Source organism: Mixophyes fleayi, chromosome 2, assembly GCF_038048845.1.
Source record: "Mixophyes fleayi isolate aMixFle1 chromosome 2, aMixFle1.hap1, whole genome shotgun sequence".
Classification (NCBI taxonomy): domain Eukaryota; kingdom Metazoa; phylum Chordata; class Amphibia; order Anura; family Limnodynastidae; genus Mixophyes; species Mixophyes fleayi.
This window is the reverse complement of record NC_134403.1, coordinates 181,283,468-181,302,425: the sequence shown is the minus strand read 5'-3', so window position 1 is coordinate 181,302,425 and position 18,958 is coordinate 181,283,468. Positions and strand designations below refer to the sequence as shown.

General features: G+C 41.2%; 1 protein-coding gene across 1 annotated transcript in view; it reads right to left on the bottom strand.

Annotated features, from left to right (window-relative positions):
* Positions 1-18,958, bottom strand: part of LOC142139875 (uncharacterized) — a 187,628-nt gene that overhangs the window by 69,552 nt on the left and 99,118 nt on the right. The window contains exons 7-9 of the mRNA XM_075197734.1: positions 9,640-9,788; positions 6,670-6,712; positions 5,196-5,240 (exon numbers count right to left, since the gene is read on the bottom strand). Coding sequence (XP_075053835.1) covers positions 5,196-5,240; positions 6,670-6,712; positions 9,640-9,788 — 237 coding nt within the window. The remainder of the gene's footprint in view (positions 1-5,195; positions 5,241-6,669; positions 6,713-9,639; positions 9,789-18,958) is intronic.

Genomic DNA, 18,958 nt, shown 5'->3' with positions numbered 1-18,958 from the left:
TTTGACTTCCTGTGTATGACCCTTGGCTTCGTATTGGACTTCGCTTGTGTTTCCTGTGACCCTGATCCTTGGCTTGATTACCCGTTCTGCTACTTTGCCTGTGACCTCTGACCTCAGCTTGTTCATTGTTACTGTTACTTGCTGCCGGCCTTTGACCTCTGCGTGGACCTGACTCTTCTTGCCTGGGTTCTCCCCAGCCGGTACACACTTCACGACCCTCTGTCAGTCTGCAGCCCAGTCTGTCCCCACCATCAGGGGCTCCAGTGAACACCTGACTGGCAGAGTAGACTCCGGGTTGTGTTGTGCCGGCTGGAGGAGTTTCTAACAATTACTACTTACACACAGCTGTCTAACATATATAGCTATATCTTGTGCAAAGTCTAATATGCTTGGCCATATCTGATGCCAGGTCAATTTTTCAGTTCCTTATTTGGTGAAAATATGACATTTGGCTCTCTCATCTATCAACTTCCTCTAGCTGGATCCCGTTCATAGTGCTGTCCGTCTACTGGCAACATTGTAGGAGACGAACCAGCCATCTTTTAATGTCCAGTGGACAGCAGAGTGGTGAGTGGGGAGAGTACTTTTTGGCAACAAGATCAGCCAATAACTGTTTTTCTTTTAGAAAAGAAAAACAAGAGACACTTGGAAGGGCCGTCTGCTGCTCAGGATCTCAGGTATTCTTCCTACATGCATTCCCTGAATTTCTTTCCCTGCACAACAATTTATCAGCATTTACGTTATCTGTCTCTGAGCTTAAAATTAGTTCAGTGAACTAGGCACTATTATTGTTTGCACTACACTATCTTCCGTGAATATGATTCTTAACACTACCACTAAGTTGGCCACAACCCAAGCCGCAGAAAAAACGATATTTTTGTTCAATACTTGCCGTCTGTAAGGAAGGTTATGTTCCTTTTCAGATGACACACAGATTTGTTAATGCCCCAGAAGGGGTAAATGAACTGTGTGTTGACTAAAGTGAACTAAAGTAGCTTAAATTGTATTAATCAAATTGTATGGCTCTCTTCTTAATGATACAAATATTCCAGAATGAGCACAATGCACTTGTATGATCTGTGTAGCCGAATTATAAACCATAACTGAACTGGATGCTGATGTCTTCTCACCAGTTTGATAAGTCAAATACAGTGAACTTACTCATTCGGCTGCAAAAACATTTCATATCGGTTCTCCGATCTCAAACTGTGAGATCTTAGAACTAATATAATGTTGACTCCAAAGATCTAGGGGTATATTTACTAAACTGCGGGATTGAAAAAGTGGACATGTTGCCTATAGCAACCAATGATATTATAGCTGCTATTTTGTATGTACTAAATAAATGACAGGTAGAATCTGATTGGTTGCTATAGGCAACATCTCCACTTTTTCAAACCTGCAGTTTAGTAAATATATCTGCTAATGTACTGACAATAACACAGCAAAAGTAGAGATGCTCACTGACCCCCGTGAAGCGGTTTTGGTTTTGGTTTTGGATCTGAATTAGCTTCTTGTTTTGGTTTTGATTTTGTTTTGGATCTGTATTTTTTTAGAAAAATTGAAAAAATATGCTAAAATCACATAATTTTGCTCTTTTTTGATCCTACATTATTATTAACCTCACTAACACAAATTTCAAGTAATTTGCAGTGAGTTTTGACCACCTCACAGGTCACATTATTATTTTCATAAACTTTTGGACCAATACTGCAGCGACCTGGCAGGATGGTAAGCAACACAGCAATGACTCAAACACACGGCAGTTCATAGCACATCTAGGATACATTGGCACACAGCAGTGGTAGAAAAGAAAAGTGGTACAAGATGGAATTAATCCTGGATCAGGAAATCAGTTATGGTTCATTTGATCGCTCCACCCGTTCCTTGGATAACTAGTGTAATTCTACAGCTAATACATGGACAGAATGAAGCTAGCGGTCACGTATAAGGAGACCCTCAAAGAAGGGAAAGGGATTCCGAATATCCCCACCATGTCTCGCTTTTTCCGCATGCTTCTTTGGAGGACCCTTATTTCAGACAAGTGGGACAGCTCCTTCCCTTACAATCGGACTACACCTTAATTTTACCTGGATGTTGGACAATTTGTGAGGGTGCACCATCTTGGAGGGACTTAAACCAGACTTGTGGAAGCCAAAACTGTCCACAAGCTCATCAGAGCTAAAGACACAAAGACATTGCATGGATGGCTATCCGGGGGGGGGGGGGGGGGGGGGTCTGCTTCTTAGGACATTCATGCACTCTCGAAACCTGTGCTGATTTGACCACTGCCCTTTCTGCATGACCAGAAGGGAAACAGCACAGCGTATTTTTTGGACTGCCCTACTGCACAGGCACTGTTGGATGCCTTGGATCATGAACTTAAGGATACTTGCCTTTCATACCATTCGTTTATATTATGGATTATTTCCTAGGACCCACATCATTGGGGCAATACAGGAGGCCTGGAGCCTAATGAACTGCTTTAAGGACGCTATTTGGCTTGCCAGGAATTGCCTCATCTTGAAAAGGGAGAAGATGACCATCCAGAACTGTCGCAGGCTAATCCATAGCCTACTAAGAGACTATAACACCATTGACAGTCCTGAGGAAAAGGAAGATGATTAATTTTCTGTCTCCCTCTTCTCCTTCTCCCCCTATGTGTCTGTTTATTCAATATAACACAGTCCAATTTCCCTGCAAATTCAGAAGACAAGCCTGCTAGCCCTCCTATTTGTATTTCAGCAATGACAATTACCAATGGAGCTCTTGTCTTTGGGTGTATATAACACCCTACACTTTGTGGTGCAAATTCAGAAGAAAAGCCTGCAAGGACTAGTATATTTGTTTTTCAGCAATGATAATTACCAATGGCGCTATTGTCTTTGGGTGTATATAACACCCTACACTTTTTCGTGCAAATTCAGAAGAAAAACCTGCAAAGACTAGTATATTTGTATTTCAGCAATGACAATTACTAATGGAGCATTCTTTAACACTGATTCCACCCTCCTCTTTCTATTCTCTAACTTTGCCTGCCCAACTGCTCTACACTCTATGCTACCCTTTCTGTATCCCTCTCTCAAATGGTGCTAGATCGCCATGGTGGGCGGTATTTATAGATTCCAAAACTCACGAGATCCAAGATCCGACGACGTCACAATGACATTTTGCCTCGTTTCGAATCCGAAAAAGCGCAAAAGTACCGAGCCGACTTGGCTCGGTACTCGGATCCCATATGTTCAGGTGGGTTCGGTTTCCGAGGAATCGAGCCTGATCATCTCTAAGCAAAAGGGCTAATTTCTTTTTTAGCCCAAATGATATAGCAAAGTTAGAAAAACCAGAAGAATTCTTGCTGCTATATGAAGTTATATTAGTAGCAGGAAGGTTGGAGAAAAAGTAAATCTCTCCTGATGCAATATCATTAATGATTTTACCAACGACTGAAAGTCCTGATCAGCATGCCAATTATTCTTACACACTTCCAAGATTTACCTTCAGATCTGTGCTCTTCATCTGTCATAACCATCTGCTGAAAAGATTGTGACTCTGTAAACTTTATAGAGACCTGCCTGCACTGCTGGTCATGAGTGCATACACACTTCAGAATTTGCCTGACATCCTTCCATCAGTTATAGAGATTTTTAGTCAGTTTATAAAATCAAATCAAACGATACGATGTGCTTTGTACAATAATACATGATCGCGGGAGCGTGCACACTAATGCGATATCGGGCCTAACAGTCGTTTATCATGTGATTGGCACGATAATCGGGTGAAAGACCTATAATGTTTACCCAGCCTTAGACCTCATCTCAGGGATTGTGTACTGCTTTCAGGGGACTTATCTCCAAAAATTTGCTGGTAAGCTAGAATCAATGCAGTGAAGTGCTGCACATAATGGTAGGCTGCAAAACAAAATTTGTCTGCAAAGAATTAATGAGATAAACATATATCATTTCAAGGATAGACAGAGTAGTGGTGACTTGATAGAAACACTCAAATATATTAAGGGTATTATTATCAGAAATCACAAATGCTGAATATTTAAACACAAGAGGATTTCAAGGGGGGTATTCAGTTGTCAGCAAGTTGTTGTTTTTTTACCACGTTAAGTCATTGTAACGCTGTTTTTATCATTTTCGAGTGGGTTAATTTTACCTGCAATTCAATTCCATTTTTAATACAACGTTTTTTTTCATGAACAGGTCCTCTGGCACTCCAGTACAAGGTCGTCATCATCATCATCATCATTTATTTATATAGCGCCACTGATTCCGCAGCGCTGTACAGAGAACTCATTCACACCAGTCCCTGCCCCATTGGAGCTTACAGTCTAAATTCCCTAATATAGACAAACACTCACACACAGACAGACAGACAAACAGAGACAGACAGACAGACAGAGAGGGAGAGACTAGGGTCAATTTTGATAACAGCCAATTAACCTACCAGGTCTATCGAAAGTATAGGGTGTGCGAGAGCAGCCGCGTTAAAAGCTATTCAATAAAGCAGCGGGTAAAACAGGAAAATATGCTGTTTTATCTCGCACCTCCTTGGGATGTGTTAAAAATAAAAAAACCTCTGAAAACTATTTGAAATCATGTAATAATGTGGAAAAAAAAGATAAACTTATGTTTATCACTAATGCCTAACTTGTGTAAGTTGATTTTCCTGTGAAAAAATAATGAAATAAAAAAAACATAAAAAATAAAATCACTAATTAATTATATTTATGTATGTTTTTGGTACAAATATGAATGTAGTAATGTGTTTTGACATGGTATAGATGATTGTATGGTAAAACATAGTTCAATTAAAAAATATGCTAAAGAAAGTACTGTAATGTAGACATTATCAATGTGTAATGCAATCTAATGTATGGAAATGTATGCAAAACCTTTTTTTTCTGCTATTCACTCCCTTAAAATGTTTAACGCGCGGGGGCAGCGTTACCTCTTTTTCAATTGAATTGCACAAGTTTTCCCCGCTGCACTAACTCAAAACGATCGCTATTGCCCTCAAAAACCCACAGGAGATTTTTTTTTTACCGGCGGGGAAAAAACAACTCGTTAACAAGTGAATACCTCCCAAGAGTCCATTGTTTAAAATTGGAGAGAGGAGAGTAAATATATAAAAAGTAACATAAAATCAAGATATAATAAAACAGATACAATACATGTACATTTTGTTACCTGGTTTTGTAAATATTTTGTTTGTAGCTGCTGAAGAAAAACTGCCTGTAAAAATGATCAGAACCATATAGGACCTCTTTTAGAGTCGGATGCAAAGTCCGTTTTAGGCGCATCCAGCAAAAAAACACTACCACGCATGTGCAGAAAGCATCAAATCTGCCTGCATCTTAGATGCAATTAACACTTGCGACAGCTTGCGACTCACTACGAGAGAATGGGAGGAACACGGATTTGTGAAGGCGTGACCATGTAAAAACATCCAAATCGCAGTGAGGCGCAGACGCAACACACATCAAATAGGGCTAAAGCTGTGTTGCAGGAATTAGGTGGTGCAAGCTTTAGCTAGCTGCAGGAACTGCTCGCAGCTTGATAGGGTATTACGAGTGGGATGTAACTGGGGTTGCTTGCCACTCGTAATACCCTGCCAAGCTGCGGCACACTCCCACTCCTACACTTCTTAGACGGACTTTGCGTCTGACTCTAAATGAGGTCCATAAAGTGCAAAGCAGAACATACAAAGCATACAGACACACATATGTACAGCTTTTCACACAAACTTGACAAAAAAAAATCTAAATAGTGCAAGCTAACTGAACAAATCAAATGTTATTATGTACATATATGTAGAATCTAAATTACAAACAAATTATAATATCTCTAAAATAATAGGACATATTTTAAATGTATAATCATACTGATACCTGTCTCTTAAAATGTTTCTTTTATAGCCCATTCAACCTACTTCCTATTTGCTAGACTCCACTAAAACTCTACTGTATCCAATGTTCTTTTGGCCACTTACACTAATGGTCAGCCCAACTCAATTCTTCTGGGTGTGTTTCCTGCCTTTGATCACCACTTATTTATACAAACTGAGTTTCACCAGGAACTTGATGATCTGTCAGATTTGGTCATACATAAGTGTCATCAAATCTGAAAAATCTGACTGTTTGATATATAGATATATATACAGGGCCGCCATCAGGAATCATGGGTCCCAGTACGCCCCCCCCCCCCCCCGGTGAGCACCCCGATGAGCGCCCCTCCCCCATGAGCAACAGCGCAACACAAACTTACCTGGGGGCCCGCTGTCTTGCAGTCTGCTGGTCTCCGCTACTCTGCGCTGATGTCTTCAGCCTGGCTGTCACAGGCAGATCACATGATCGCAGGGGAATGATTCCTCCACCCCTGCGATCGCATTCTGGTGCCTGGCTATGACAGCCAGGCTGAAGACATCAGCGCGGAGTTGCGGAGACAAGCGGAATACAAGACAGCGGGCCCCCAGGTAAGTTTGTGTTGCGCTGTTGTACCAGGCCCCCAGGTGAGCCCAGACCCGGTACAACAGTACCCCCTGTATCCCCCTGATGGCGGCCCTGTATATATATATATATATATATATATATATATATATATATATAAACAAGGGGGGTGGGAAACTTAAAATAATAAAATAGAGCACTAAATAAAAACTTACCGGAAGAGCAAGTGAAAATATTATCACATATCTCTGTGTTAACCTGAAAAGATGATAATAAGTTTAGTTCTTGTTCCAATAGACCCAGTGCTGCCAGAGTGGGAGCACAGTGTCTAATTAACCCTGATAACATATACTGCCCAAAATGCCAGTACCATAAAAAGTGAAGGAATTGTCTGCATTGTCTGTCATGTCATCAAGTGAGATGCAGTACAGCAAGAACAGTGGTGGAATGTGGTCCAGGTGCTGATAGATGCTAGAGGATTGGAACTGCATATGTTTCATCTATGTAGTAAATAGTTCTTGTACATCCAAGAATATTGGGGATGGAAACACAGGAAAAGTAAAGTTCCAGCATTCGTTAAATGGGGTTTTTACAATGTTCCTTCTAAAAGGACTGAATTGCTTATAGTGAGACTGAGCAAATAAAACTCTGTGCTAAAAGAATCAAGTATTTAGGACATGGTGCGCCACGGAACACCGCCGCAGTGATGGTGCACCAACATCACAGATTTTCCTGTGCACCTCTATGGGTTGCCCACACGACCGTTCTGGAGGCACTCTGTGGCACATTGCGGAGAATTGAATCATCCTGTTTATGCCTATATATATATATATATATATATATATATTGTTTTTTTAAGAAATACTATGCTTACTGGAACATTCTTCTTCTGTGAGAAAGAAATGAATTACCTTCTGAATGAATGGAGGAAGAAATTTTATGACAGTATCATTCATAATGCTATAGCAAGGCTGAAAACGTTTTAGTTCCACTGTATGAAGTAGTGTATTAGTATTTGTGTATATTTTTTGTATAGAGCTCCAATTGATTTATGCGCACTCGCATCGTCGTTGTTTGATTTATATAAATTACTGTGAATTTTTATGTGAGCTGGTTTTCTGTGTCTCTACACAGCAGTATCACTTAGTGATATACAGTATATCGATCTATTCACTCAAATAGCCTGGCCCAGGCTACATAAAGTGAGGTAACTACTAGATAATTGGTGATAAAAACTATTATTTATAGCACAGTACACAGTAACAGTTCTTTGATGGACAAGAGCTCTAGTATGTATGGAAATGCATTCTCAAAACAATGGTAAAAATGTAAATTTTAGCCACCAAAAATATATACATTTTTGTTCAGCACTTTACAATGGATGAAAACCGTGGAAGTGAGCAGGAAAAAGCAGTAATGTCTGTAAGTGCAGCTTCTCACTGGTCCATGTACTCACACCCTTCTCCAACACATCTCACAGCCCCAGTGTCGGACTGGGGCATGAAGGGCCCACCGGGGGACTGCAACACTAGGGGCCCACCAGAGGGGGTGTGGCCAGCCATCATAGAGGCAAGACCAGACACTAGAGGGGGAGTGGTGAACCCACGAAGGACATCTAGCACCATAGTGTAGTATATAAAGAATGTAGTGTGCTCATCCTTCTCTTTTAAAATGACAGGCTGACTGCGCACTTAGTTACTAACCTGCTCATGCTCCTCTGAGCGGTTGGATATCCGAAACTTCTACTCTCATCTGCCCTGCTCAAAGTGAAAAACACACTACCGCGCAGGTTCAGAGAGCCCAGACGTGACTCTCAGCACCTCTGTGGTAGTGTGTTTAACGGTAGTGTTTAGCAAAAATGGAGAGGGGGGGGGAGAGGAGTTGCGCTCTACCCCTACTGTTGCAAGAGCAGCATTAACACAGGTTATCCCTCTCTACGAACTAATAATATACTGAAAGTTAAGCGCTCATTGACTTATGTATTATTCCAAGTGTAATGCTAATAATAAAATTTGTATTCTTTTATCCTGAATACAATTCGTATTTTTCTATATCTTGTATTAGGCTGTGAGCAAGAGGCTCGGTTCTATTAGTGGGATAACATTTAATGTTTGTTTTATCACAATTTGTTGAATCCTGGTTAAAATACATAAAAATACATTAATATAGAGAAATAAAATACTCCAATTAAACCACAGTATTTATATTATGAGGCATTGATTTCTATATACATACATATGGTATGGCATCAATTGAACATACATAAAAAATCAGACAAACCTAGGTATATTGACCTGGACTAGTCTAGCTACTGGGAGGCAAATGGCAGTGGGTATAAATGCTGCATTTATCCAGATATAACACAGTCACTGATATCTCAATAAAATAATGTTCATAGCATACAAGTCCAGTAGATGGGAATTTGTATTTCTTTAAGTCTCTGCTAGTGCAATATAAATATTCAGATCACTGTCCACATATATCACATGGTTATTGCTGCAATGATTTCAAATTTAACTTTGTTTACTTGCAGTTTCGATGTATATAGAGATGGTGGCCGGGTACCCAGTGTGCTGAAATCAGAGGATGTTTCTCATGGTCCGTGCTTGTTACTGTTGGAGAGGAAGGTGCCTACGTTCCACTGTGGAACGCATCTGTCCCTTCCTGTTCCCGCGTATGTCCAAAAGATGAATTGTATGCAAGTCGGGAGTCAGCTGTTTTCCTAGCTCCTCCCTAACAACGGAGGGGGCGTGGCTATAATGTGGCGGGGCCTACCGGTGGATAGTCCTGCTGCCCTGCAGGCCAGTCCGAGCCTGCACAGCCCCAGCTGTAGCCACGGGGTCCAGAAAATAATGACTGCAACCCCTTCTTAGGTGACAGGGCAGCTTTAAAACTATGCTGAAACATAAATTACACACATGTATACACTTCATTGTCAGTGCTATGCATTTTTCATTTTGTTTAAATATAGATGAGGGCTTGTTTGATACTATAGAGTGCATGCGACATATGCATATTTATTTCAGCTTGGTTATTGCTGCTTTTGGCTGCGATTGAAGCCTTTATCAAATTGAAATAAATGCACACAATGTTTTCTCCTTATTCCTGGGAATGTTCTCCATTTAATATATGCAGTATCATTTGGTAATTATTAGATGGTTGTATAGTATACAAATACTTATAACCTGGCAACATGTGGGTTCTGTTTGAAGAGCAGCAGCATCTGTTCTGTGTTAATGAAGATAGCCCAACATGGGAAACAACACAGCATTAGGATGAGAATGCCTCTCTGTAATATTGTCCCCACACGCTTCACATTTTTTCCTCCATATGTCTAGAAGAAGGGGTAAGGAGGCAAGTTAATTTACATACATAAAATCGGTTAAGATAAATGTTAAAATGAATATCAATATGTTACATTTCTGATAGAGTGCAAAAAATACTCAATTGAGGTTGATTTATTAGGTCTCTTACTGAATGTTTTCCACCTTTGGTTTGGAGGCTGATAGCTGCCAATATCTATTTTACACAATATAGAATTATTTGCTCTTATTTTCCAATTTAGATGCGTTAACCTGGGCTATAAGAAACTGATGTGCAATGACACCTTTACCACCAATTATTCAGTCCAGGTTAATTTAGTTGGGATATTAGTGTAAATAATGGGTTCTGAATGAAATGAATAATGTTGGCCCCGATCTAGACCCAGATAGGGCCACCTGTCTCTTTCTTTCTAATTTTTTTTGCTGGAATGCATATTTTTTGGTTCATAATAAAATTATCTGCAGACATCATTATTAATTTTCCTGTTAAAATATAGTTGAAAACTAAGTTGAAACGTTTCTGCTTCTCTTCAGTGCTGAGGTTTAACTGTTTTGCACATTCTTGAAACAAAGCAAAAATAAAATATTAAAAACTGACAGTTTTCTTGGCTGCCTATTGCATTATATTGTAATAAATAAAGGGTATGAAAGCACAGACTACTATCTTTTCAAACTTGATAAATGTCATCTAAAATCTCCAGTACACACGTGACATTAGACAACACTTTGATATTTACTGTTTTTATAGAAGGAAGTAAAAAACTACATTAAAAAAATAGCAGGGTTAATTAGCATCTTATCATTTGGGTGATACATAAAGAGGTATGAATTTTCATTTTGAGCTTTGTGGAAAAAGGATATAAAAACTGAGGAGGAAGATACATTTGGTTGGAAGGGAATTAGACAAAGGGACAATAAGGAAATAGTAAATAAAAGTATACAAACAATTGACAGGTAAATTAGCCATATTCTGATTTTTCTCTAAGGGGAAGTCCAATAGTGTGACAAGCATAAACATGTTGTTAATACTGTTAGCAGCTGCTTTGAGTGGAGGAGAGAAATATGGGAGACTGATGAGTAGAGTGGATGGAATTAATAGGGAATTTGGAAAGGGCTGAAAGCACAGAAAACATGAACCATTGTGCAGCTCTGTTGGCGGTCAGAACTGTAACATGGCATGTCACCAATAACTAGAGATGGTCACTGACCCCCGTGTTTTGGTTTTGGATTCGGTTTTGGATCTGGATTACCGTCGTGTTTTGGTTTTGGTTTTGGTTTTGCAAAACCGCCATTGCGTGTTTTGGTTTTGGTTTTGGTTTTGTTTGGTTTTGTTTTGCTATTTTTTGGGAAAATCCATGTTTTTGGGCCTAAATTAACCCAATTTAGTGCTCCAACTGTTTTAGAGACAAGTAATCTAATTGTTGAGGTAATAAATCATCCAAAAAAACAGTTTAATTCTTCGTTGGTAGGCCTATTCTACACACAAAACAGATTGTCTTCCTCTCCATCTATGCATATTGGCAATGCAGCCATCGTCTTTGAATGTATATTACACCCTACACTTATAGTTAAATATGTAAAGAAATGGAAAAAGCCAGTTTGGTTTCTGTCTCTCAAGGCCCCCCTCCACTTGTATAAAATAGCAAAAAATTCAGCCATTATAGACTGTACAATATTAATTGACATGGAGAAAGCCAGTTTGGTTTCTGTCTCTCTAGGCCCCCCTCCACTTGTATAAAATACTAAAAAATTCAGCCATTATAGACTGTACAATATTAATTGACATGGAGAAAGACAGTTTGGGGTCACTTTGTCTCTCTAGGCCCCCCTCCACTTGTATAAAATACTAAAAAATTCAGCCATTATAGACTGTACAATATTAATTGACATGGAGAAAGACAGTTTGGGGTCACTCTGTCTCTCTAGGCCCCCCTCCACTTGTATAAAATACCAAAAAATTCAGCCATTATAGACTGTACAATATTAATTGACATGGAGAAAGCCAGTTTGGTTTCTGTCTCTCTAGGCCCCCCTCCACTTGTATAAAATACTAAAAAATTCAGCCATTATAGACTGTACAATATTAATTGACATGGAGAAAGACAGTTTGGGGTCACTCTGTCTCTCTAGGCCCCCCTCCACTTGTATAAAATACTAAAAAATTCAGCCATTATAGACTGTACAATATTAATTGACATGGAGAAAGACAGTTTGGGGTCACTCTGTCTCTCTAGGCCCCCCTCCACTTGTATAAAATACCAAAAAATTCAGCCATTATAGACTGTACAATATTAATTGACATGGAGAAAGCCAGTTTGGTTTCTGTCTCTCTAGGCCCCCCTCCACTTGTATAAAATACTAAAAAATTCAGCCATTATAGACTGTACAATATTAATTGACATGGAGAAAGACAGTTTGGGGTCACTCTGTCTCTCTAGGCCCCCCTCCACTTGTATAAAATACTAAAAAATTCAGCCATTATAGACTGTACAATATTAATTGACATGGAGAAAGACAGTTTGGGGTCACTCTGTCTCTCTAGGCCCCCCTCCACTTGTATAAAATACCAAAAAATCCAGCCGATATAGACTGTACAATATTAATTGACATGGAGAAAGCCAGTTTGGTTTCTGTCTCTCTAGGCCCCCCTCCACTTGTATAAAATACTAATAAATTCAGCCGTTATATACTGTACAATATAAATTGAAATGGACAAAGGCAGTTTGGTATCTGTCTGCATCAGATCCTCTCTCCACTAGGAGTAAAATAGAAAACTATTCAGCCGTTATATAATCTAGAATATAAATAGAAATTGAGAAAGGCAATTTGGTATCTGTCTGCATCATAATCATCAACATCATCATTAGCGCCCTCGTCGCCTACACAAATCTCCCCCTCATCCTCTTCTAATTCCAAAGTGGCATCCTCAATTTGGGTATCACCGGCTACACTCGGGCTATTAAGGCACACATCAGCAGAATGCTCACGATTAGACATCCCACTGTTGGATGGACTCTCCACAGGGATTGTTATCATTTGTGAATCAGAGCAAATATTCTCCTGTAATGCCTCACTGTTATCTTGCAGCTCGGCTTTGACGCGTAACAGTAGTTGTGCACCAATTGTAGGCTGGGTAACTTTTTGGGATCTGCCACTAATAGCCAAAGGTGAAGGCCTCATTCTCTCTTTGCCACTGCGTGTGTAGAATGGCATGCTTGCAATTTTTTTTTTATCGTCACTTAACTTTTGCTCAGTTACACTTCTTTTTCGCTTCAATACAGTAAATTTTTTTTTGGTTTTTGTTTTTTGCACTAATTTGAAAACACTCTGTTGTTTGACATCGCCTTGGCCAGATGACGTACTGGGAACACTAACATCAGGACTGGTGACAGAACCTGGTTGCTCATTTAGATCATATGTGGACTGCTTTGAATCCATTCTGAGCGCAAACCACTGAGGAGTGCTAAAAATTATTGAGTAGATACTGCTGACAGATATGACTTTTGACAGCCAGAAATATTAATGCACAATTAGGGAGGACACCCCAAAAACACTGAGGAGTGCTAAAAATTATTGAGTAGATACTGCTGACAGATATGACTTTTGACAGCCAGAAATATTAATGCACAATTAGGGAGGACACCCCAAAAACACTGAGGAGTGCTAAAAATTATTGAGTAGATACTGCTGACAGATATGACTTTTGACAGCCAGAAATATTAATGCACAATTAGGGAGGACACCCCAAAAACACTGAGGAGTGCTACAAATTATTGAGTAGATACTGCTGACAGATATGACTTTTGACAGCCAGAAATATTAATGCACAATTAGAGAGGACACCCCAAAAACACTGAGGAGTGCTAACATTTATTGAGTAGATACTGCTGACAGATATGACTTTTGACAGCCAGAAATATTAATGCACAATTAGAGAGGACACCCCAAAAACACTGAGGAGTGCTTAAAATTATTGAGTAGATACTGCTGACAGATATGACTTTTGACAGCCAGAAATATTAATGCACAATTAGGGAGGACACCCCAAAAACACAGAGGAGTGCTAAAATTTATTGAGTAGATACTGCTGACAGATATGACTTTTGACAGCCAGAAATATTAATGCACAATTAGAGAGGACACCCCAAAAACACTGAGGAGTGCTTAAAATTATTGAGTAGATACTGCTGACAGATATGACTTTTGACAGCCAGAAATATTAATGCACAATTAGAGAGGACACCCCAAAAACACTGAGGAGTGCTTAAAATTATTGAGTAGATACTGCTGACAGATATGACTTTTGACAGCCAGAAATATTAATGCACAATTAGGGAGGACACCCCAAAAACACAGAGGAGTGCTAAAATTTATTGAGTAGATACTGCTGACAGATATGACTTTTGACAGCCAGAAATATTAATGCACAATTAGAGAGGACACCCCAAAAACACTGAGGAGTGCTTAAAATTATTGAGTAGATACTGCTGACAGATATGACTTTTGACAGCCAGAAATATTAATGCACAATTAGAGAGGACACCCCAAAAACACTGAGGAGTGCTTAAAATTTATTGAGTAGATACTGCTGACAGATATGACTTTTGACAGCCAGAAATATTAATGCACAATTAGGGAGGACACCCCAAAAACACAGAGGAGTGCTAAAATTTATTGAGTAGATACTGCTGACAGATATGACTTTTGACAGCCAGAAATATTAATGCACAATTAGAGAGGACACCCCAAAAACACTGAGGAGTGCTTAAAATTATTGAGTAGATACTGCTGACAGATATGACTTTTGACAGCCAGAAATATTAATGCACAATTAGAGAGGACACCCCAAAAACACTGAGGAGTGCTAACATTTATTGAGTAGATACTGCTGACAGATATGACTTTTGACAGCCAGAAATATTAATGCACAATTATGGGGGACAACCCAAAAGCGCTGGGGAGTGCCAAATATGAAGAAAAAATAATAAACCTCTATCCTCCTCTCTGCACTAGCGATTTTGGTTAGAGCAATTGCAAGAACAATATTGTATTCTTTCTCTGTCCCTGCTCTAATTAGCCTATGACTACACCCTGCTCTCTCCCTCTGTCAAATGGCGATGGATTGCTGTGGAGGCGTGTATTTATAAAGTTGAAGTATCGCGAGAACCGAGTCCCGAGATCCGACGACGTCACAATGACGTTCGGCCTCGATTTGGATTCGGAATTGGCGGGAGAGTACCGAGCTGCTCAGCTCGGTACTCGGATACCCAAAGTTCGGGTGGGTTCGGTTCTCGGAGAACCGGACCCGCCCATCTCTACCAATAACACACAAGGTAAGTCTCTGTGGTTATAATTGTAGTGCCGACGGACATGATGGCCCGCACATGTGCATTTATGTGAGGGATTGATAAATCTCTGCTCACAGTGACATCACAGAGATCAAGGGAGCGAGGGAAAAGCGACAGGTGTGAGAGGAATTACTTTAAACTGGCAGTTGGTCCCTGTATAGTTGCCAATTCCGCTTATAACAAGCGGAATTGGGCTTTTTTTTTTGTGAAGTTGCGGGATTTTTTTCATTGCCGCAGGTAGCTTGTTTTTGGGCTTGGACACGTTCTCCAAGTCCTCAGGCTGCATAATCGTTTTTTTCCCTCTGTCACCATTTTGTGATTGCATTCCATATTTTTTTTTGTGGGCGGGTTGTGCAGCGAATTCCTCCAATGAAGTGGCGCTTTGTGGGTGGGCGGAGTCAGAGGAGAACGTGGAATAAATCACAGGAAGACTGATGTACAGCAACCTGCTGAAATAAGTGCTGTGACAGACACACGATCGCTGCACTTATAGCAGATAACACTGCTATATAACACCCCCCCTCCCATTCAGTAATCTGCTCATGTCAGAAGACTGCTTTCAGAGCCCTATTTTATACTGTCATATCATGGAGCTGTGTGGGATAGACATACCAGTGCCCTAAATTACAGCATTTGCTTTTTCATTTGCCCTATCAGTGTATAAATGTGTCCTCTTGTGTTTATAAAGGTTTTCTAAATGGAGATTCAGTGTAGAAATTAGTGTTATAGAAAAGGACGGTCCCCTGTAAGTTGGGATTTTTTTGGGGCTTTTTTAGGATTGGATTGGGCTTGTTTTGGGCTTGTTTTTCACTAAGCGGTTGCTTGTTTTTCATTTCAGAGTGTCACGGGCACTAGGAGTCTTTACCCAGGGATCACCAGATGGTAGGCTTACCAGAGCAATGTAGATGGTAATCGAATACTCTGGTAGCTAGGTGATCACGGAACATGAAATGATGGCCGATGAGATGCTCAGGAAAGTCTATGACTAGCAACACTGGTAATAATGAGGTAATAATACACAAGGAACTGTATGGACAAGGACACGTGAAGATAGTCAGTGGTCTGCGATAGCAAGTTGTACCACTGCTATAGGGAGGAGGAATGTCCAACAGAATCAAGGAGGTGATGAGAGTCAGCGGTCTGCGGGTAGCAAGTTGTACCGCTGTCTGAGTGAAGGAATGGAATCCAAGTGGAGGTATCCGGGTAGTCAGTGGTCTGCGGCAGCAAGTTGTACCACTGCTATGTGAGAGGATGATGGAACAGGTGATAACGGAAACAGGGATCAGTGGTCTGACATCAGCAAGTTGTACCACTGAATATATATGTGAGGAGGTGCACAGGGGAAGACTGCAACACAGGATATACACAGGCACCTTATACACGATCCACTGTAATATGCACAATATAGATATACATATAGATATAAATGACTGAGCAGGTCTGCAATCTAGAAAGTCTCTTGAAGTAGTCCAGCACAATAATAACACAGTCAATGATGGCAATAGACTCAGCGGATAGCAGACTCCAGAGAGAACCAAACACAGTCCAGCAAGATATGCAATACACAGCACAGTCAATGAGAAGTATGCATACCGTGGTTCAGCAGTAGCAGTCAGATGGGATAGCAGCGGTACCTGAGCGGCGGGAGGCCGCCTGTATAGAAAGTCCCTGGATAGGTGAGGCAGCGGTCTAGCAGGTGCAGCGCAGAGGTGAGTAGACCAACAGGGACACGAATTCACAGGAGTCAGCAACACGTGGAACTGGACTCATAGGAGACCCAGGAGAATGGAGATGATCCAGCAGAGGGTAGTAGATGAGATACAAATCAAATGCTGACAGGAGGGTAGAGACCAGTGGAACACGTGAAGGCGTGGAGAGTGGATCAGCAAGAGATGGAGGATAGCGCTGACCACAGCAGCAGGACTCAGCGGCACACGGAGGTAACCAGTAGCAACCACAGGAACCAACAGCGATGGGAAACAGGAGTGCAGCGCAGTGCAGGAGCTGTTGATCATGAAGTGTAGCAGATGGTAATGAAAGCGGCAGGCTCGAGGAAGTCACAGCAAAGATGAGATGAGACTGTAGTGCACGGAGGCAGCGGATAGTAATCAGCTGGCAGTCACGATGAACACAGGCGAGTTGCAAGCAGGAGACTGTAGTGCACGGAGGCCGCGGATAGTAATCAGCTGGCAGTCACGATGTTGAACACAGGCGAGTTGCCAGCAGGAGACTGTAGTGCACGGAGGCCGCGGATAGTAATCAGCTGGCAGTCACGATGTTGAACACAGGCGAGTTGCCAGCAGGAAACTGTAGTGCACGGAGGCAGCGGATAGGAATCAGCAAACAGACTTGATGAGAAGCAGGTGAGTGAAGTAAAAGCTGGAGTGCACGGGGGCAGCAGATAGCAATGAGCAAACAGTAACATAGAATAAACTAACGTTGAAGTGGTTTAGAAGACTGTAGTGCACGGAGGCAGCGGATAGGAATCAGCAAACAGTCCTGATGATACAGTTGATGGTAGAAGTGGTTTAGAAGCCTGTAGTGCACGGAGGCAGCGGATAGGAATCAGCAAACAGTCATGATGATACAGTTGATGGTAGAAGTGGTATGGAACCACAGAAGTAGAAATGGTTTGGAAACCACAGGAATCAGCAGCGCTGAATACACGAGTAATACAGGAACACCTTCAGAGACTCATGAGGAATGAGACTCCAAGATCAGGCAACGTGGTGTTGACCACAGGTGCTTAATATAGGGAGGTTGCCTGATCTGCCAATTGAGTTAAAGGGGTATACACTGAAGTATAGAAAAGGGCTGCGCATGCGCAGACCCTCAGGATGGTGGACGACCACGGTTCCTAAATGTCCGGGACGAGGCACTCACGGTCCGGTGAGTGACAGTACCCCCCCTTTTAAAGGTGGGCACAGAACGCCTGGAACCGGGCTTGTCCGGATTTTTGGAGTAAAACTTCTTCAAAAGGGCAGGAGCATTAAGATCTTCAGCTTTGATCCAAGAGCGCTCCTCAGGACCAAAGCCCTTCCAATGAACGAGGAAGTGGAGGACTCCTCGCGAAATTTTTGCATCTAGTACCTCGGTAATCTCAAAATCCTCCTCCTGATGAACTTGAACTGGCTGCGGAGCTGAGGGAGGAGTTGAGAAACGGTTGATAATAAAAGGTTTGAGCAAGGATACATGGAAGGCATTAGAAATCCGAAGACTCTTAGGAAGAAGGAGTTTCACACATACTGGATTGATAACTTGAATGATCCTATATGGACCAATAAAACGAGGGGCGAATTTCATGGATGGAACCTTCAAACGAATATTTTTTGTGGATAACCAGACACGATCTCCAATTTTTAGTGGTGGAATAGCCCGCCTCTTCCTATCTGCGAAAGATTTATATTTGATAGATGTCTTCTTTAAACAGGTTTTGACCTGAGACCAGATATTTTTAAAGGTCTGACAAACAGTTTCCACCGCAGGAACTTGGGTGGGCGGGAGGGCAGGAAATTCCGGAAAAGACGGATGGTGACCGTGAACCACCAGCACTTGACTTTTTGAAGATGACTCCTGAGATCCATCTTCAACGTCCGATGACGTCATGAACGCCCGATGAGGAGGAAGGCGTTCAGACTGAACTTTATCACACAGATCCGTAGATGAAGGATCTTGTGGAGGAGGGCCTGGTGGAATAGACGAATGCTGTCTTTTGAATGAAACCACTTGGGAGAGACAACGATGATGACATTCAGTTCCCCAAGATGTAACTCGAGGAGTGCGCCAGTCAATCTGGGGAGAGTGACACTGAAGCCATGGAAGGCCTAAGACAA